Source organism: Natator depressus, chromosome 18 (genome assembly GCF_965152275.1).
Source record: "Natator depressus isolate rNatDep1 chromosome 18, rNatDep2.hap1, whole genome shotgun sequence".
Lineage (NCBI taxonomy): Eukaryota > Metazoa > Chordata > Testudines > Cheloniidae > Natator > Natator depressus.
In genome coordinates this window covers 12,667,798-12,689,508 of record NC_134251.1, presented here as the reverse complement: position 1 = coordinate 12,689,508, position 21,711 = coordinate 12,667,798, and the positions used below count along the sequence as shown (strand labels likewise).

Below are 21,711 nucleotides of genomic sequence, written 5' to 3'. Positions count from 1 at the left end.
CCTTTAAAGCGCTAACATAGACAGGCTCCGAGCGCTGGGAGCTAATCCCCTTGTGGAGGTGGATTACCAGGAGCACGGAGAGAGGTGTCTCCCAGTGCTCGAGCGCGACCACACTCGCACTTCAAAGCGCTGCCGTGGGAGCGTTCTTGCGACAGCACTTTGAAGTTTCCAGTGTAGCTATGTCCTAAGACACAGAAGAGTCTTAAAATGCAATGTTAACTCTTGTGCAAGTGTAGGTGTTGCCTTCATGGACAGAAAGGTGTGTTTATAGTGAGATAACTAATACACGACGATTGTCTCTAAAATCCTAAATGGCGACAAGGCACGGGCAAATTTTTACCCTGAGGTAGCTAAGTCAGGTCTGCACAATACTGTCCACCCATAGTGGACCTTGCCTAGATGACCTACTGGGAAAACTACAGTGCTTTGTCTTCATTATGTTTTATAGCAGGATAGCTAACATTTTTTATCCTGCAGTAAAAGCACACATACCATTGTCAGTGAAGATATTGCCACGTTTCTGTTGCTTACTGCTAGTCCATTCCAGGCTTCGCATGTCGGGAGGAACTATATGGAATGTGTCAGAGTGCCAGATGTGGAAGAGGGGATAGCGGCTTCTTTCCCTCAGCTTTTACTCCTCTTGCATTTGTAGTACCTGTAGAGTTTGGGATGGCAGTAGCATGGTATTGGGATTATTAAGTGACATAGTGAAATATAATTGTTAGGACAGTTAGCATTATTGCATCTGCCTCTCTATCTGCTTGGAGTTGCTATCAAGCTCAGGCAGTGGTTCTTAACCTTTACAGCAGCCAGCACCCCTTTGGTTCTCAAAATATGTTCTTGCACCCCTTATCAAAAATCGTTGAAGTAGTTCAGTTCTTTAAACCTAGGTATATTTTATGTTTGTATATTACAGTAGTCGTTAAATACATAGGTTTGATAAAACAATGTATGTGTACTTACGTGCCTGTGATTGATTTGTGTTTTTGACTTACCTTCTAAAAAAATCTGGCATGTCTCGCACCCACAGAAAGGGCATCTCACACCCCCAGGGGGTGCATGCACCCCAGGTTAAGAACTACTGAGCTAAGGTGTACTTGAGAGAGATGGGAATGGATTCTATCAATTTCTGCACTTAATGGTGAAAATTATTTTCACTTATAAACTTAGCCTTTGAAATCAGTCAAATAACCTACTCATAAGGATGTTACTTTGAACTCATTTGGTAACTAGTTTTAGTAATCCTTTCTTGTGAGCACAAAATTTTCTGTTCCTTGCAAGGAAGTACAGCCTCTCATCACCTTTCAGTGCTGTGGATGGTGATGATTATGAATGAGTGGGGTGTGGGAAGGGAATAATAAGAGCAAGGACAGCATCATAGGAATGGAACCCTGGAAAACTGAACCAAAGGGATTGGTTTGGGGTTTTTCTGATTTCTAGAAATGGTTGAAATGTGTGTGCCATAGAATTATTACAGCTTGGCTGAGACGAAGGGAGACTGAAGCCACATTTGATTGCTTAGGTTACCAGTTTGTTTTTTGTTACTAATGTTATGATGCCCACGTTGCTATCCAAAGCAATATGTCTTTGCCCTGTGACAGCATATTGGTTTAAGGCATATTAATCCTTGGCTTTGCATGTCTGTCAGCTTTTATAAGGCAGGAATGTCAGCACAGGGCAAATCTAAGCAAAGTGGAATTGGCCAGTAGAAATACAGTAGCAACTGTTGCTATTTGTGGCCAAAACAGCAGTCTGGGGCAGAGATCCCCTTCCTATCCCATAGCCTTGGATAGTGGCCTTGCTTAGGGATGCAACATCTGGCATAGCTGTTAAATCTTGGAAGGGAATTCTGAGGTTATATGTTTTCAAAGGGCTCAGTTCCCCTTGGAATTTAGTTTTGTAATGACTGAGATAAGAGATTAGGGTGTTGTAGAATAGGACACGCTTATAGGAAAAAGGGTTAAGCTTTCCTACAAGTATAGAGTACCTAGGCTAAATATTTGAGAAACAAATGGCCTTTAGTGAGGAAGATCAAAGTTTGGCTTCAGGGTATAAACTGTCTGTAGGAGCAGGAAGAACTCCCACTTCCACCCCTGTATATCCCTGCACAACTGGTTAGGTCCTTGGTGGGTTTTGCATTCTTTCATACTGGTTATGGGTCATTGACAGAGGCAGGATGCCACTGAGGTGGAGAGGGGACATGTAAACCACACTATCAAAGCTGACTTTTGGGACCCAAAAGAATAATCTTTTATTTTTAAAAGCAGGTGTCTAACGCTTTGCCTTGTGGAGATGGCCTTGAAAGCGTGTAACTTGCTACCAAGCAATGTGAAATCAAAGTAAGCCAGTCACTATGGTTGAAAGGAGGAAGCAAGTGAACTCTACCGCTGTAGCAGGAGGCTGTAGTTAAAGATCGTCCCATTAGAAAGACACAATCCACAGACCTTCCCTAAAACCAAAGATTTGTGTAAACTTCAGCCCCTCGGACTTTGAGGTTGATTTAGCAGCTGCTTACTCGGGCCTGGATTCAGACTGTACTCGTAGCCCTGAGTGTAGGGCAGCATGCAGATGCATCAGTCCCAGAACAGCTCCAAAAACAATTGTGACACAGATGCATCCCTCTGAATCAGGTATTTCCATGTTCTACAAGGTGGGGAGAGTACGTTGCATTGACCCATTGCCAGTTGCTGCATGCCCCCTCAATGTCCAGTCTGCTCCTCTGGCTGGTACGTTGGAGGGGGGGAGTGGAACCATGGCCAGCACTCTCTCATCCCATCTTACTGCTCACAGAGATAAATTACAGGTTTCAGAGTAGCATCCTTTTTAGTCTGTATTTGCAAAAAGAAAAGGAGTACTTGTGGCACCTTAGAGACTAACCAATTTATTTGAGCATAAGCTTTCGTGAGCTACAGCTCACTTCATAAATTAGAAGCCCCATAAAACCTACTTGTCTTCCTTCCCCTCCCCCGCAATGCCTGGACTCCTCATCCTGATAAGCCTGCCCAGGGGACTGGCAGAGGGACCTCTTACTCACCTGCATGGCTGCTTTAGGCTGCGTCATAGTCAGTCCTCTGGTAGCTGCCAGGCTGCTGATATATCTGTTGTCTCTCTTGCAAAGGGATCCTTTCCTCTGCATTCTCCACTCGGGCTACTTGGAGTGCACATGGGATATTCTACATCCCCTTTCCCCTCCTGTCTGTCTTTCCAGCAGGACACTAGGGGGAGAGGCGAGGCTAAGTTGCTGTTTCACTGTGTGGCAATCCTGTTGCTCAGTTATTCCCATCAGTACTTGCTTGCCCAACCTCAGCCTGCAATTTGAACACTGGAATCTTGTTCTGTCTCTCAAACTAACCAGGGAAGACTTGATCACACACCAACTCGGGAAGGCCTTTCTCATCTTAAGAACCAAAGAGCATTGCAGCCTACAACTCATTTAGGGCTCATTCCACAATCGACCCCCATCCTCCCCATCAGAGGTGATATGACCCCTACCTATTGCTGCAAAAAGCTGCCAGGTAGAGGAGCCCCCTAGGATAACTGAATTTCTGGGGAGTGGTCAGTCTGGTGGATTGAGAAGGGTCTGGGGGGAAGTGTGGATGGATGGATGGATTTGGGGAAAGGGAAAGAGTATGGAATTGATGAGTGTTTTGGTGTGTGCCTGGAGGGGAGAGGAATGCTACGTGTAGGCTTAGTAGAATTAGATTTTTATTTTTCATAATTTCACAAATCTATTTAAAAACATTTTTTTAGATTTGTATGTATTTACATTTTCATAATTGCAGAAAATTAAGGGGGGGCAGCTCAGACAATTTAATCGCAGTAGACATTGAGATTCAAAAAGTTAAAGCGTTAAACAAATTGTTAACACGTCAGCTATACAAAGTAAATAACTTTAAATCAAACAATTTCTCAAGCAACATTTTTCTTTGGACATCTGTAAGTTTCTATTATCATGGAAATACTTTGTCAGTGTACGGTGAAATAAGCATTTACCAATAAAAATCTGATCCTCTAAGCCTACATATGTGTATCACTGACTGAAGCAAAACATTTACAAGTCCATTTTTAAAATATTGGCACATCATTGCAAGACTCCATATTAGATGAACTAATGGTTTGATCCTTTGTCATATCTTAAGTCTGGGGAGGCCAAACTGTGGCTTGCAAGCCACATATGGCTCTCTTACCATTAAATTGCGGCTCGCAGAGTCCCCTTGCCCCACCATTCTCCACCTACCAGATTGAGGTGGAAGAGAAGAGCTTGGGACTTTGTCTTGCAGCAAGGTGGTGGGGTAGTAGCCGTCTGCCCAGCAGGGCGGAGGGTATTGGGGTCTTCAGTCCCACGAGGCGCACCTGCCAGGGCTTGGGGCTTCAGCAGGAGTGGGGCTGAAGCCCCAAGTCCTGGCCCCCGGCACATGTGCCTCAGCTCTTGAACTTCTGAAGATTGTTGTATGTGGTTCAGAGGACCAATAAGTTTGGCCACCCCTGTCTTAAGTTCTTATTTTCAGTACCTTAGTGAGATTGTAGTAAGGAGACTATAGCTCTGTTCACTAAGACTGTTTGGGGTTTAAACTTGTAGAGAGGTCCTCCAGAAGGCTGTAACAAATTATAGATGTGATATTCTTTTATTGTCTGCTGACATAAAGTTTACAAATCAAACCAGGAATGGGGTCACCTTAAAAAGTAAATTATATTGATCCTTTCAAAGGGTAAAATGTTGCCTTGTTGCTGTGATCTGGGAATAAAAGCAAGGTTTGGTTTGGGTTTCTATGGGATTGAATAGCCATATGTAGAAGGCAAGGTTTACAAATAGTTTGGCTTAGTTCATTTTAACGTCAGTCCTATTAAAATCTCCATGTGGGCTCTGCACATATTTTATTTGTAGAAGAATATTGTAATATGTCATATCAGTGTAATCCCTGAAATGTTTGTAGATCCTCCTCCACCTCCTTTCATTGCCTCCCACAATGTCATGTAGAATCCTGAGCCTCTGAAAGAAAATCCGTAGGCCAAGGGCTTTTATCCTTACACTGTAACATGAATTTCCAAATAAGCTTCGAAGAGTCATCCTGCTGTGAAATCCCGGGGCTCTTGAGCTTTTCATTACTGAAGTGCCCTGAGCTTTTGTGGGTTTTGGCTCTTCCTTTAATATTCCTCCTTGCACCCCTCCCTCCACTTAAGTCTCTTGCATCGCTGCTTATTATGAACTTTGTTTAGTAGGTGCGTTCCCTTATGACTGTATCTGCCTTTTCCTGACCTGCTTCACGGAGCCCCTACAGATGGATTGTTTTTTGTGAGGTGGTGATATGAACACCCATCCTGATCTTATGTCCTTCAATGTAATTTATGAACACTCTAGCTGTACAAAGACATCCATATTGACTGGGTCTGAGGGTCAATTTTCATAACACTTCTTGCTGCAGCTCATGATCTGACTCTCTTGGTTTTCATTTTATGTCCCTAAATGCTTTGGATAGCTGAGTATGATTTTTATTTCTTCTAGGTATTATCAACCCAAAGAACCCCAAGGAAGCACCAAAGTCCTTCAGCTTTGACTACTCCTACTGGTCTCACACCTCAGTAAGTTTCTGAATGCACTGTAGCAAAAACCACTGTTGACCAGTCAGACTGGCCTGGATTGTCTCCTGACACCCCACTTCAACCAGCTGCTCCTACTATGATTTTATTGTACTTTGAGTGATACAAGTTCAGAGCTCTGTCTCTATGTTCTAGTTTTTTTCCATCCTGGGAATGTGAACGAGTAAGGTCTGAGGGTCTGAGAACATAGTCTGGGTGTGTGTTTGAAAGAGGAAGGAGGGGAAAGACATAGAAAAATGTGTGTGTTCAAGCACCTGCAGAGTGGAATTTGAGCCACAAAATTAACTTTGCAGTTCTAGAGTAGCAGCCATGTTAGTTTGTATTTGGAAAAAGAAAAGAAGGACTTGTGGCACCTTAGAGACTAACCAATTATTTAAGCATAAGCTTTCGTGAGCTATAGCTCACTTCATCAGTTCTAATTTGTGTTGGAAAAAGTGAAGACTTGGGGGGAGGGGAGAATCTGCGGCACGGTGGGGGTGGGGAGAAGTGAGCTGGATTCCACTGGCTTACCAGGAAAAAGCAGAGTAGTGATCCATATTTCCTGTAACTGTAAAAGCAATACATTTTTGTCCTCTAAGCATTCTGCCCCACGTCTCCAGAGAGCTAGATCTGAAGTCTTGTTGACTTCCAGTGATTGTTTTATAGCAGAGCTCTACAATTATGCATTAGGTCCCCTCCCCTGTTTTCTTGAAAGGTGGAGAAGGAGATTATCCTTTTTTCTCTCTCATCAGCTAAACATCAGTATTTAGTCTGGCTGATGGGAAGGGAATTTGACATTTTCTGCACTGGTTGACACCCTCAGATAATGTGTTCTTGACCAAAGCTTAAACTTATATCCACAGAGCTTTTAATGAAACTTCTTACTGAATAAAGCAGTTGTGAAGAAACCATACAATTATATTACATAGATCAAGCAGAGAGGCAAAAACACCATGAGCACTATATAGACTAAACCCTAATAGATGAAAACATGACTTTTATATCCACAGCTTTTGCTGTCATTTTAGGTCATGCACATCTTCAAGAAGAACTTGCTATTATAAAAGTTGCAGTCTAACATTAAAATCAACCGGCACTATTACATCATGACCATTCTTCAAAAAAACAAACAAATGCTGTCAGTGCCCACTGCTATGAGGGGAGAGAGAATATTTGAGTAATCACTAAAAGTATATTTCTACGAAAAGTGTTCTGATTTTACATCATCAATGTAATCTTTTCTAATTGATGCAGCAGAAAACACTTAGTCTCACTTGTGATGTATAATATGTTGCGTAAAGAAAACAGTTGCCAAATAATTGAACAAGGGCTTCTCCGGCTGGCCAAGGGAGAAGGGGAGCAGTCAACAAAAGGGGATGTTAATATACACAGTGAATTCTGTTAGTCGTCTTTTTGTGTCCTAGACCTTGCCTCGTGCATTGTCTTGGGTAGAGTCAAGTAATTGGATGCTGATGTCTGATCCCAAAATACAATGATTTCTCATTGCAAGTGACAGAACTTCACCAGCTACAAAATGGAGGATTCAGTTCTTTGTTCAGAAAGTCTTAGAATAGCCTCTGAGGTTGCACTCCAATCTGGGTAATACACCAGTTTGACCCCATTTAAATTGCACTTTTTATAGTACATTAAGCAAGCAAAACTCTATCTTGATCCTTCTGATCAGACAGTTATGATGGTGCTTCCTCTCTAGGGCCTTTTGTTGGCTTCCTGTTGTAGGAGTGTAGTAGGCTTTTTTCAAAGTCAAATCTTTTACCCTTGGATTCAGGCCTTTTGGCATCGTACTTTCCAGAGAAGAAAACAGGCCTGAGAGGGGGAACAACTCCTTTATTTTGCGATCTTGATTTGATGGTCTGTAACCATACTGCCCTCTGCTAGTTTTGTCATTAGCCCCTCTTTGTCCAGCATCATGGTTTCAGAGAATTTAATCCTGTTGTCCAGGTGCTGTACTTTTCCACAGTGTCTCTACGTTGGTTTCCAGTTTAGTCAATTTATTAAAAATCCCCTGAATGTTTTCCATAGAGGAGTTGGCAGAGCAAATAACTTTGGAATTGATCTGCTCCACTATTGCTTGGACTGGAAAATGCTCTATCAGCTGATGCTGTGAAAGAGGCCTTAGATTGAAAGAAGTCTTGATTATTTTTAGTGGTCATGACTGGGATCTCCATATTCAGCATAAGGATTTTGAGGCTATATTTGCTTTCTGTCATTCAGTAAAATAAACGAAAATCCAACTTCTCACATTGATTTAACAGGAACAAGATTGTTCATGCTTCCACTTGACTCTCAAGGAGAGCTCTTGATATTTTCCCTCCCAAGTACATTAATGCCACACACTTATATTTTAGAAATTCTAAGACCTTTTAAAATAGTGTAAAAATTTGCTAATTTGTGCACACACAAACAGTGGTCTCCCTTCTCTGCAAAGCTTTAGTAATAGATGAGACTGTAGTAAGTTCTTGTGTTAGTAGGGCTTCATTGTTTTACATCATGCTGAATTTTAGATAAGCACAATACAAATGCCTAGAGAGGCAAAATATACATCAGATAGTTAAGTGTTATCAATACTAAACTATCGTTGCCAAAATGAAATCGTTTTGATACATTGTCCTGACTCGTGCATTGTTCACCTACTTGCTAACTTGGAAATGTGTATCAATTCACAGTGGGTTTGTAGTCATTAATACAAATTTTGTTAAGTTGTACTGTAATTATAAATCTAGATTGGGATTTAGAAAATGGAATCTGACAGATGCAAAACAGGTTAATTCATTTTCATGTCTTGAGTGGTAACTGGAAGTCAAATACAATTTTCACGCCTCCCCCCCCAAAAAAAATGCTGGGTTTTTTCCCCCTAGGTCCCTGTCCAGCCTTAACCCATCTGAGATTTTCTGCCCCATCTCTTCTTTGTTCACTTTGATCCTCTTTTTAACTCTGTGCTTGTTCTCCTTTCTTATACACTCAAAATACTGCACAAAGTTTTGCACAAAACTTCTTCAGCAGTATCAGCAATGGTAATAGATTGCTTCCCCACCAACAGATTGACATTGCCTAAAATAGTTGTTTTCATTCTGCTTCAACAGGTACTGTCTTTGGAAAACCGGTCTGTAAGAGAAGCACCAACATTACCTTCCACTGGGGGTTGAGCCACAAGGTTTCTTTAAGTGTGGAATAACTCTTAATACCTTTCTGAATTTAGACCTCTGGGGTGGGAGTAGAGGGCAGCACTTATTCTCTTTTCATCTTTGCAGCCTGAAGATCCCTGCTTTGCATCTCAAAACCGTGTGTACAATGATATTGGGAAGGAGATGCTGTTACATGCCTTTGAGGGCTACAATGTGTGTATCTTCGCCTATGGGCAGACTGGAGCTGGGAAATCCTATACCATGATGGGCAAACAGGAGGAAAGCCAGGCAGGCATCATCCCACAGGTAACAAAGCCCAGGCTGGGTATTTACTTCACAAAACATATTTAAATGTTTGCTAATGTATGATTTGTTACCTTGCAGTAATGGTTCACAAAGAACCAAATCTCCCTTTTCAGGAGGGAAAGCATCAACCTTGGATCTGGTGCAGTCAGACTTGACATAGGCTACCACGGCTGTCTAACATGACTCTAAAATCATGTTTTCTGTCCATACTTGGAAGAAACCAACATGATACAGCACAGCTTGGTTGCAAACATACTTCTCAACTGTTTAAACTTAGCTGTTTCTGTAGAATAAATGGGGCTTATATCTTGAGTGTAGATTGTTCAGAGGATATATAACTTCTTTCATGTTTAACCTCTACCTCAGGCAATTAAAAAGAAATGTAAGAATGAGTGACTCAGATTTAGGAGAAGTAGAAAGAAAAGGAGTACTTGTGGCACCTTAGACTAACAAATTTATTTGAGCATAAGCTTTTGTGAGCTACAGCTCACTTCATCGGATGCATGTAGTAGAAAATACATGTAGTAGAGAAATTATTCCAAAGAGAATAGTTCTACAGAATTTAAAACCAAGAACAAAATACTTAGTGCACTATCTGCCCTTTGTAATTCTTCCTAAAACAAAAATAACTCCGTAAAGTAATATAAATGTCTGATTCCACTGAGTTTCCTGGCTTTTGCCCTGATTGTTGACAGGACAGTACAGGAATACTTATTCAGTAAGAATCCAAGAGGTGGTGTCACTGATGAAACTCTCAATAGAGACAGGGGTCTGGAGAATCTGTCTTGTCTTTCCACCGTGGGAAATGAATGTCTCATTGTCTTAGCGGTGTGTGTGTATATATTTACATATAGATTACCAAGTGAGAAATAAAATAGGTAGGAATGTTGAGATACTGATTTGTATAAACACACTAAATTAACCCTATCCCCAAAAAAGCATTTATTTTGAGACAAGTTTTAGTCCATGACAACATAGAGCCTGAAAGAATGCTCTTGGAAATTCATGGCTGATAATATTTCATTAAGGCTGTACCAGGTGTGTCTAATGTTCAAGATGATGTAGCTGTTGGCTGCATGGTGCTTTTGCCACACCGCTTCTCCTCTGTCATGTTGTCCTGGCATTACTGATATGTTGTGTGCATGTTTTGGAAGGAGTTTTTCCATTAAAGTGGAAAGTGGAGACTGGGTTTCAGCCTCAATAAATAAATTTGCTGAATAGTCTGTCATCGTTCTGCTATAGGATCAGCAGCAGGAGTTACTGGCTCTATGCCCCAGGTATGAAATGGACAACGGAAAGTATTGCTCTCTGCTAATGGCTCAAACCTGTGCAGTCAAATGCCTAACAAGTGTTCTGTTGCCACGAGCAGTGGCGGCACATAGGTTAGATGTAAATGTCAACCACATGCTTGGGAACCGTTACTCATAGATGTGTGCAGAGCATAGTTAATAAGGAATGTTGTTCATACATCTAACACCTTGTTTTTCTTCTGTGAATTTAACACCTTTTTGAGCATAACACCTGAAATGGGTCCAAAGCCTTTACACAGCAACTTGATGTTTCTTCATTTGCTTTTTCCACTGTGAATTTGGGGATGCTGCATTCATCTTTCTAGCTCCATAAGGTTATACAAATCAAAAGCCATGTTAAAAACTAGCTAACCAGAATATTGCTCCTGTTATCTACTTTAGGTTCTTACGACCCTCTCCTCCCCTCCCTCCAGTTGCATCTTGTTGAGAGATTATACCACAGAAGAATAAAACCAATTAACTACATAGAAGGGAAAGCATTATTTCTGTATGAAATATACTCACTGGTTCCTCTGCCTTCCCTGCACAAAAAAATACACGGGGGAGCAAAATTGTCCTCCATGCACACATGTAGTCTGTCATCTTCCACTTTCTCATGTTCACTAGATTCCCCTACCAGCCAACCTCTGACACATCTATGTGAAGGTCTAAAATAGTGATCTCTTAAAACCATGCACTGACTTAACTGTTCAGAGTGTGTGCTCCTAAAATCTCCTGGTAACTCTGTCCACACTGCCGCATATCTTGCGTGCAACGACTTGTTTAGGTACTGACGCCTGTGAGGCCTACTTCTATCCTCTATCCTTTTCCATACCCATGCTTTCCCCCCATGCAGTCCCAATTCTTCTAATGCATTTCCAGCTATAACATATGCTGCTCCACTATTGGTAGCTTCATTTGTTATCTTAATTTTAAGTAAGCAAAATACAAGCCTCAAACACAGCAGAATCTCTCCTATAGAGTCTGTCTGGGTAGCTTCAGCATCCTACATATGAAGTTACTAGCTGATTTTAAGCGTCTACTAGTTGCCTCAAATCTGATTCCTGGAACTTTGTCAAACCAATGGACTCTGAGGATTATTCTCCTAAAAATAACCATATATAGCCAAATGGGAGAGCATTTCATATTTTTAATCATCTCATTCTCTGGAATTTATAATGTTTTTCTTATTTCAATTGTTAGACTGTCATTTTTGTATTGTGGTGCTGTAGCTGTGTTGATCCCAAGATTTTGAGAGACAAGGTGGGTGAGGTAATACTACTGGACCAACTTCTGTTGATCGAAAAAGATGAATTTCAGAGCTTTTTCTTCAGTCTGGGAAAGGTTCTCAGTGTCACTGCTAAATACAAAGGTTTCAGAGTAACAGCCGTGTTAGTCTGTATTCGCAAAAAGAAAAGGAGTACTTGTGGCACCTTAGACTAAATAAATTGGTTAGTCTCTAAGGTGTCACAAGTACTCCTTTTTCTTTTTGCTAAATACAAAGTGGAACAGTTAGAGTTAACACATGTTGCAAAAGACCCATTCAAGGTGAAGTGGGCAGTTAACACCTCTGCAGTTGCAGGAGAGAACCTGCTTCAATGGGGGTGGGGGGATGACCCCTAGTTGTCATCTACTACCCCATAATGGAACCCTTATGGGGCATCATTCAACAATTATAACTCCTACTCAACAGAGATCCCATCCACTTGACCCTGAAAGATCTCTTGCCACATGTTAACTACTTATCTCTTCCATCTTTTATTTAGTTCTGACACAGAACACCTTTCCCAGACCCAAAGAAAACCTCTGTGTAAGCTCAAAAGTTCGTTTTTCACCAACAGAAGTTGGTCCAATAGACTAATAGAAGATATTACCTCTTGTCTTACCGACCTTGTCTTTCTGTTTCTTATGTTAAGTAGTTCTGTTTTTGTATTGCAAATTAATGTTAAACTGAGGAATAGTTGATGAGAGAAAAACAAAAGGATTGAATACTAGTGATTGGGGATGGGGTTTAACTGCATTTTTACTGGACACTGTTCGGTGGTTGTCATGAAAGTGGCTTTTGGAGATGGGAAGGGTAGAAGGAGAACAGATTGAGTCACAGTCTATTTGTCATTGCTCACTCATGACTGCTGTCTGACTCAGGCTTAATCTCTCTCTAGCTGTGTGAAGAACTGTTTGAGCAAATCAATGACAACAGTAATGAGGAGATGTCCTATTCTGTGGAGGTGAGTACACTGGTGGACTGAGGCACGTTCCTATTAGTGGGTATGAGGCTGCTGATCTGAAGAAACTGCTACATTGTTGGTATTGTTTTCTACTTCATATGTTCATGAACACTCAACTCTTCCCCTTTCTCACCTGACACAAATGTATGAACAAAGCCTTTCTAAGGTAAACTAGTCTGTATGAATGTTAACGCACCTTCCCTGAACTCTTTGGGTGGTGAGTAAAAGGTGTGAATTATAAAAGCTAGCCTTATAGCTGCTTTCTTGGATTCTGTGCCTGAAAAACCTTAATGAACTTGCAAACATTTTACCACTGTTGGTTGGGAAACCTATTCAGTGTTTTCTCTCTTAATTGCCTTTAGTCATTATTTCAGTTATTATTTAAATGTAGGCCTAGTTTAGAATATCTGATGTTGCAATCTTACGCAGGAATCTTCTGTTAGCCTGCTACTTGGGGGGTGCCATTCTCTTCCATAAGTGGAATGGGGACACAGTTGATGCAGAATATAAACTAGGGGGGAAAATGACAGGAAGAAAATGTTATAGACTGAGCCCCAACTGACCAAACTAGCCCTCTGTGTTAAGTCCTAGAACAAAGGCAATTTCCAGGCTACTAGCCAAGTGAATGTGCAGGAAGATCTGTACGTTCGTAGTTGGCAAAGGATTAAAATGTGGACTGTAAAAATAGCACTTTGGTTGGCAGATCTGCTCTGTGTGTTTAGATATAATTGCTCACTTTCCAGACAAATAAGTGTATTCCTGTTAGTCCCCAAGTCAGCACAGTTAAGAGATAATCAGCTGGATTCTCTTCTGAGTCACACAAGTTTTTTGTAACCAAGTTCTGACTGCAGAATCTTTTCAGACAGGTGGTGATGGGGTAAATCAGAGTGCAGTTTGAGTCTCAGCTCCCAGAGTGAGATTGCAGGGCATTTAGTAAAATGATCTTTTAAATGTGTAAACTAAACAAATTTAACAGCTAGTCATTGAGACCACATTTGTGGAACTCAAATCCATTTTTAGTTAGTTTTCAGAGCAGACCCCATGTTAAGATAGTCAGTTCAAAAAAGTCAGTTACAGATTGTTACTCATAAAAATAATTTAGAACCTGTTTGCACAAGGAATTTGGTTGAAAGTATCAGAACTTTGAGATGACTGTCTTCATCTGACTTGGTCCAGAATGTTTGGAATGCCCTCTTCTTTTCAGAAGCAAGGTGGGCTAGGGTAATATATTTTTTTGGACCAACTTCTGTTGCTAAGATAGACAAGCTTTTGAGCTCATACAGTGCTCTTCTTCAGGTCTCGTCTTTTCATATAGCTTCCTGAAATCCTTTTTAGTAACTTTCTCAACCTATCTTTCTCATTTGGGGTCAGAGTATGCAATTGGGAAAAATGTAAAAACTCTAAAAGGAAAAATATTTGCACTGATCTTAATGGACCAGTTAACATAAAACAGAATAATGTGCTGCAAGCACTGGAATAAAGAAATCAAATCCAACTTAATTGTCTTGGTTTTGTATCCATTTATTTTAAGTAAGCAGATGACTCCAATTATTAGTTTTTAGTGAACTCTAGAGCTGTGAAAAGGTTACTGATTTACAGTCAGGAAGGTTGGTCAGCTTAATAGGTTTTAAGGCATTGGGTCATTTTGGAACTTGAGCTTAATCAGAGGGTGGGAATGTCACTGGGACAGCATGCTTAATACTTGTGAAAGGAAAGAGCAACATACTTTCAAACTGTTTACACTATTTGATGCAAGAGTGGATGATGAGTCCAGAGAGCTGTGCAAGGAAGCCAGAAAAATTATCTTCATTGTGATGGAAGGCTCTGAGAGTGGACATGGGACAAACTGGGTGGGGGAAAGGCTAGAACTGGGTTACAGAAATTATTCTGTAAACGTTAAAATAAACGTTTACTTGTGCAACAGTGACCCACTTGATATTTTAAGTTCTTTTGTCTGTGTTTTTTGTCCTGGTTTAGATATTTTGGGTTCCTTTTAGTATTTCTAAAACTGTTGCTTCCATCTGAATTCTTCCCACCGAATGAAAGTGAATAATTTACTGTTTCAGTTAATATCTTGGATGTTGAAGTCACTAAGTATCTGTTAACATGGGATAAGCTTGGTGCCCTGAGAAACATGCCAATTAAAATTTATGCCTTAAAAAGAATTTTAGCTTTGTAATTGTGCTGGAGTTAGTATGCAGGTCTGACATGTAATTATGGTTAGCATTGTTAGCTGCATTGGAGTTTTGGGATTATCTGACCTGCAGAGTGTGTTGCTATAAATACCAGAGAGCCAAAAGTGGCTGCTCAGTGAAAAGGAATATTAATTTAAACTTTTTGTTCTGGGTCCAGAAGGGAGGTTCCCTGAAAGCAAATTGCTTTCCCTCCCCTCCAGTTAACAAACATGATTGAACATTAAGCTCCATATTCTGCTGTATCTCAAAGATATTTTACTAACTCTCCATTTCATCATGGAACCTACAAAAGTAGTGGATTTTAATTAGGTGGCACAATTTCTGGAAAGTAAGATCCGCAGCACAGATATTAGTTTGGACCAACCAGATTGGGTGTGGTTGTGTGAAGGAAAGTCAAAGGAAAAAGTTGAGGAGAGAAACTGCTGTGGATAGAGAGTGTGAAGCTTACATTGTAGACCTAATGTGGGCTTGCTCTCACCACCTCCCCATGAGTGTGTCAAGCTGCCACATATCACAATTGTGGATGCACCTTTTAACTGAAGGACTCCTTCCTAATGGTGGTGCTCTAAAATTCTGCAGTGCTTCTCTCAACAGAAAATGAGGCCTTCAAGACCTGTAAATTATCCATGCAAATCTATTCACAGGTCAGTTACATGGAGATTTATTGTGAGAGAGTCAGAGACTTATTGAACCCGAAGAACAAGGGGAACTTGCGAGTGCGAGAGCACCCTCTGCTCGGACCCTATGTGGAGGACCTGTCCAAGTTAGCAGTCACCTCTTATACAGACATTGCAGACCTCATGGATGCTGGGAACAAAGCCAGGTTGGTTATGATGTGGATGTGCACTCAGTACCAGTTCGGGGGGAGGGTTCTTGCTCCACATCTGGCACCATGACATATAGTGCCAGTTTTGGAGTCCCCTCTAGCTCTTGTCATATGTGGAGCTAGAACTTGCTTTAAAAATTGCTAAAAGAATTAAACCTGGTGTGAAAATACACTTTGGTGCATTAATGCAATTTAGAGGTAAACAGTAATTTGTATTATGAAATGGTTTCACAAGTCATTTTATTGATGTCTTATGCTTGCAGTAGCTTGTGGTAAAATACACTAGTAGTTGCAGTTCCTTCTGGTAACATGGCTTTTAATTCTAGCTTTCTCTGTATACAGAAATACAGTGATAAATCAGTTAAAATAAAATCTACTTCTAGCCACCCAAAAGGTGAGGAACAAGAAAATTGGCCTGTCAGCCATACTCTGGTTGGTTAATCCAGATAGCAGGCTGTGAGGAAAGGAAGGGTGATGTAACTGGAGGGAGGGATGTAACTGGTACAGAGGGAGGAGTGGGGGTAGCATTAGGGAAGCACAGGTAATTGTGTAGATTGACAGTACTCGGTATAAACTGTTGAGAACTAGTTGCAGCATGGAGCCTACTGATCATTTAAAAAAATGAATGTCTGACTTTATTTTTTAGGACCGTGGCAGCTACAAACATGAATGAAACGAGTAGCCGCTCTCACGCTGTGTTTACGATTGTCTTTACTCAGAAGAGACATGACACAGAAACTGACCTTTGCACGGAGAAGGTAGAGGAGTGAGGAAAACTGACCATCACCTTAATTCTGCTTTCAATTATCTCATTTTACTGGGGGTGGAAGTAGGAGTTCTCTCATCCTGATGTACTCTCAGTGGGGGGGGGGGGGGGAATTTGCTTATATGCCATATTAACCCTGTCAGAGCACTTGTATTACGGTTTTTTGCTGGGCGCTGTTCCTAAACTGTGTTTGAAGTAGTGGCTGAGATGTGGGAAGCAGGAATGGCAAAGATATAGAGGTGGCGGGGTGGGGAGGGGGAAGGAAAGTAGACCAAGCAAGAGGAAAGATGGAATGAGCTGGGAAGTAAAATTTCCTCCTGCTTGTATACAGAAGCTTCAGTGTTTCTGCTTGGCAGGGCCCAACTAATTACTGCCTCATTAACTATCCTCTGCAGTCTCTCTCAGGCATAGGCCTGCTTTAGTAGAGATGCAGTGATACTCAGGCAAAACAAAATAGGTGGAATTTGCATGTTAAAAGGAAGTACATTGTGTATGAGTGGAGATGTTTGGCCTGTTCGTTTGGGTAGTGGAAGAGCAAGGAGGCTCTGTATGCAAAAGTGACTATATAAAAAATGAACCATCTTCCCATATCTGTTCCCAGTGTGTATTTTGGGTCAGGTCTGTTGCCTGTGCTCATAAAACCCAAGCTGTCTCTCCTGAATTGTTTTGGCTCTTCAGGGTTATGAGATAGTGACCTGCATTCTATTCTGCAGTTGTCCCAGTTCTTTATTACTGATTGACCATATACAAATATGGATAAAACATAGCATGCCTTTTTTCTTTCTAGATCCTAGGTTATTTGCAGCACTAGCAGTTAAATTATCTTTTGACTCAGTTTGCTCTGGAAGTCCTTAAGTGCTTAAGAAACAATATTCTTTCTTTTAGTTATTTTTCAGAGTGTAGCTGCACTTTAAAACAGAATGTATTTATACTAATGCAGAAACAACTTTGTTTCTCTGAAATTGATTGCCAATGAAAACAGTACAGCTGTAGAATCTGTAGCAGGCTATAGTGATTTTGGACAGTAGATTGCTTCATGAATCATGTGGCATCAGAATTATTTTTCTCTTTGCTCTAATTCCACCAGAATTAGTTCTGACTATTGCTGTGTTCCCTCTTTAGGTCAGCAAGATTAGCCTTGTGGATCTAGCTGGGAGTGAGAGAGCAGACTCAACTGGTGCCAAAGGGACTCGATTGAAGGTAGTGGGATTGCCTTGGGCCACTGTTGTATGGGGGAGGAAGGAGAAATGGTGTATTATCAGTCTGATGTCTGAGGATGCTCTTCTGCTTATTAAGTAATGAACAGAGGAGAAAATAACTAAAATAAAAATATAAAAAATTCAGTCCCATCAAATATCCAGAACTTCAGCCCCGTTGATCAATGATGCTGTGGAATAGTAAGAATTTGATTTTTGCTTAGTCTTTCTATGGCTGGTGTAATGGGTATGTCACAGTAGTCCTTTGTTCTTGAACACATTAGCTATTGTGTGAAAATGAGATCTCTTCGATATGCTGTCAAGAACCAAAGAGGCCCCCTATTTTCAGAGACTGTTTATTCAGTTGTGTGATTATTCTCATATTGGGATACTTAAAAGAAAAACATAACACACTGCATGAAAATGCTTGTGGGTTTGGTTTTAATTCTGATATTTTAAAATATCTAACTTTGCCTTCACTAGTATGTGTGATTTTTATATGATGGGTGTAAGGGTTATTTCTTCATGAAGTAGCTTGTTTTACACTGATAACCCATGTTTTGGTCAAGCTTTAGATAGTGATAAAATTAGTGGAGGTACCTGTGTGAGAAATGTGTGTTAAGCCCCAGATAATCATGGCAGTGTGGTCACAGTAAAAGTAACTTTATTGTGAATCTAAGACATCTACTTTCACAATAACACCTGCCATGATCTCCAGCTCCTTTTAGTCTGGACCAGAGTTCCTGTTTGAGTAGTGTGAATCACCACATCAAATGATTGTCTTTCCAGGAAGGAGCGAATATCAACAAGTCTCTCACAACACTGGGCAAAGTAATTTCAGCCTTGGCAGAGGTGGTAAGTACAGTATTGCATCTATCTAGAGGAAGTTGTCATCTTTACAAACCTTTCAGTGCTTGGTGGTAATCTGGAACTGCAAGAGACCCTATAGTCCAGCAAGGCCCTTCCATCTACTTTGCTAACCTCAGTATTTGGCCTAGCTGAGCCTTTTTTATTTTATTTTTATTTTTTTTGATAGTTACATGCAAGGTTGTTAATATCTATTAATCTCATAGGTTCTGGTGCAGGACTTGCTCACAGTAAGACAGGAGCATTGATTTACTTAGCCGGGAAGAAACCTTGAAGTACAAATGTTTGTAGGCTTTTGCATAAAATTTGTAAGAAGTAAAGCAAACAGAGTACATGGTTTACATACTGAATTTTGTGAATTTATTTTATTTTTTTTAAAAAATTAAAAACAACTTTATACATCCTGTTGAGAGTTTCCTTGATTTGAATGATAAGGGGTCGTATGCAGTCATTTGGTCTCTGGGTTATTCTACTGTAAAACTGAAATTTTTATCCTGATGTCTAAACTGCAGGAAAGTATCGTATAATCTAAACAGATAATCACAATATAGCATAAAAATGTTTTCTTTTTACTTCTTCCATTGCAGTTGCAATGGAACAGCATGTTGGGAAAACCTGCTGCTGTGCACTTAAGTTACAGAAGATTTAACCTTTGGGACGCTCTGTTTGGTCTTAAGTGCTTTCTAATTAATTTAAATGTTTTCTGGGAGATTCAATTCTCATTCATTTGGTTCTTCAGAAAAGCAATATTCAATGCATATCCTCCAGCATAACAGTTTGAATGGTCTATTCTGTCTTGTTCAGACACTCATCTTGTGTTCTTCCTTCCTCTTCCTTTTAATGCTTTCAACTTTAGGATAACTGCACCAATAAGGTATGGTGGGGCTGAGTAACCATGAATGTTAAGTCCTAGTAGACTGATATAAAGCCAGATGTGCTTCACCTAGGAAACCAAGAGCAGGGATCTGTCAAGAGCTTTCAAGACAAATTGATTTGAGTTGTAGACTGAACTTTACTTAGTGAAGAGGCTTATTGGCGTGACCATGAAGTAATGAGGAATATCAGTACTAAAACTCAAAATAAAAATATTTTTTTAGGGTTGGGGAAGAAAGAGAAAAATGCAGGTGTAATGAATGTTTAAGAATAAGTAAAATTTTATAGCACATCCCTGCTCCTGATTTGTGGGTGACATTTTTCTTAGGAATACTTAATATCTTAATGTCTTTGCTCACTACATGTGGTCTCCGATACTTCTTTCCTTCACACCAAAGGATGCCTCACAAGTTGCTGTTTATGCTAACCTTATAAAATTGCCATGGAAAATTTACAAGCCGTGATATGCAGTTTTTACTCTTTTTTTTCTTGTCCATCAAAAGGTTACTCACCTGAGGCAAGTAGGGGAAAAAGAATTTTTATAAGGCTGGTACTCACTTTTTTTGTGCAGTAATCATTACCTTTTGAGTGTTAGTAAGGTGACTTTCACATAACATCTAGTCAAAACTACTATTGCACAATCAAATCTTGTATTAGTGTCTTGTAGAAGTAAACTTTTGGCAGTACTTGCAATTAGTTGTATATATGCTAATCTCCCTCCCTGCTCTCTTGCACATGTCAGCAGATGACAAAGTACCCTGTTCTGCAGAGCTCTTTCATGGATGACCCCTAATTGATGCTCATATATCAAAATCAAGTTGGGGAGCTAAGAAGGGTGGGGATGGAAAATATTTACAGTGGAATTTGTAGGGAAGTCTGTTGCTTGCCCACAAAGGAATCCTTCTTATAACCTTTTTATGAAGATTTTGATTGACAGAATGCTTGAAGACTTGGGGAGCTGTCTGCATTGTGAGCTTGTGTTTTTTGTTTGAATAGTCCCCAAATCCTGCTAATCTGTAGCCAGGTACAAGGCTACTTAAAAATCGGACAATAAAACAAAACACCCTTTGTTTCTAATTTCATTGGCTCAGTCTTACTGTCCTTTTTGACCTCTCCCTTATCCTCACATTTCCTAATAATCTTTGTGTTTTCCTGACTCGCTTATTAAATGTCCTTCTACCTGTGTCCCTCCAGCCCTGTCTTTTCCAAATTGCTTCTCTGGCTTTCCAGAAAGCATAAAGCCCTATAACCTGAAAGAGAAAGTGAGTTTTAGCTTGAGAGCCTTTTCCTTGTGTATTAAGATTTATTATTATCTAAATTTAAAAATCCTGATACTAGTGCTGGAGAATTTAACCACTGTATAATAACCCTTCCTTTAAGGAGTATTCTGAGTAAGACCATGTGGGCTCATTATCCTTTCCATTCCCACTGTGAGACTGTCAGGAGAGTTTAAAATTGCAACAAATAAAATATTTATCCTGGCTCATGGAGTGTTAATTGCAATGGCATTTAACATCCAAAGGAAACTTTAGTTCTGTGTCCAAGTACAGGTTACGTGGGATTTTTTTTTAATGATCTAAAAGTCAGTAATGTTTCTGTGTGGAAGCAGGGCTGTTTATCCTGTTCGGTTCCTTCACCTGTCCATTTATATAAATATTTATCTTATGCTTTCCAGTTAGTTTCTGATTGTACTTCAAATTTGATTTTAAAAAGTAGCATTTGAAAACACTGCCTAGATGGATCACTATTTGTGGTCTGCTCTATCTCTGGTGGAGGAGGGATAATGCAGCCAAAGCACTTATATTGCAATTTATGAATGAAGGAAATAACAAAACCAGAGAGATTTCAGAGTAGCAGCCGTGTTAGTCTGTATCCGCCAAAAGAAAAGGAGTACTTGTGGCACCTTAGAGACTAACAAGTATATTTGAGCATAAGATTTTGTGAGCTACAGCTCACTTCATCGGATGCATGCAGTGGAAAATACAGTGGGGAGATTTTATATACACAGATATATTCTTGACATCTGATTTGTGTCCATCAGAATTATAACATTCAAAAACCAGTCAGAGAACACTTCAATCTCTCTGGTCACTCGATTACAGACCTACAAATGGCAATTCTTCAACAAAAAAACTTCAAAAACAGACTCCAACGAGAGACTGCTGAATTGACATTAATTTGCAAACTGGACACCGTTTATTTAGGTTTGAATAAAGACTGGGAGTGGATGTGTCATTACACAAAGTAAAACTATTTCCCCATGTTTGTTTTCCCTCCCTACTGTTCCTCAGATGCTCTTGTCAACTGCTGGAAATGGCCCACCTTGATTATCACTACAAAAGGTTTTTTTCCCTCTCCTGCTGGTAATAGCTCACCTTACTTGACAGGTTTCAGAGTAGCAGCTGTTAGTCTGTATCCGCAAAAAGAAAAGGAGTACTTGTGGCA

The 21,711-nt window shown here is 40.2% G+C and overlaps 1 protein-coding gene across 8 annotated transcripts in view; it reads left to right on the top strand.

The window, feature by feature from the left end:
- The window catches only part of KIF1B (kinesin family member 1B), a 147,470-nt gene that overhangs the window by 33,189 nt on the left and 92,570 nt on the right, over window positions 1–21,711 (top strand). For 4 of the 8 annotated variants that reach the window (XM_074933985.1, XM_074933983.1, XM_074933984.1 and 1 more), the window contains exons 3-10: window positions 5,504–5,580; window positions 8,847–9,026; window positions 12,478–12,543; window positions 15,383–15,561; window positions 16,211–16,322; window positions 17,453–17,530; window positions 18,316–18,381; window positions 19,250–19,267. In XM_074933985.1, the coding sequence (XP_074790086.1) occupies window positions 5,504–5,580; window positions 8,847–9,026; window positions 12,478–12,543; window positions 15,383–15,561; window positions 16,211–16,322; window positions 17,453–17,530; window positions 18,316–18,381; window positions 19,250–19,267 (776 nt within the window). The remainder of the gene's footprint in view (window positions 1–5,503; window positions 5,581–8,846; window positions 9,027–12,477; window positions 12,544–15,382; window positions 15,562–16,210; window positions 16,323–17,452; window positions 17,531–18,315; window positions 18,382–19,249; window positions 19,268–21,711) is intronic. The other 4 variants (XM_074933986.1, XM_074933982.1, XM_074933989.1 and 1 more) reach the window with 2 other exon arrangements.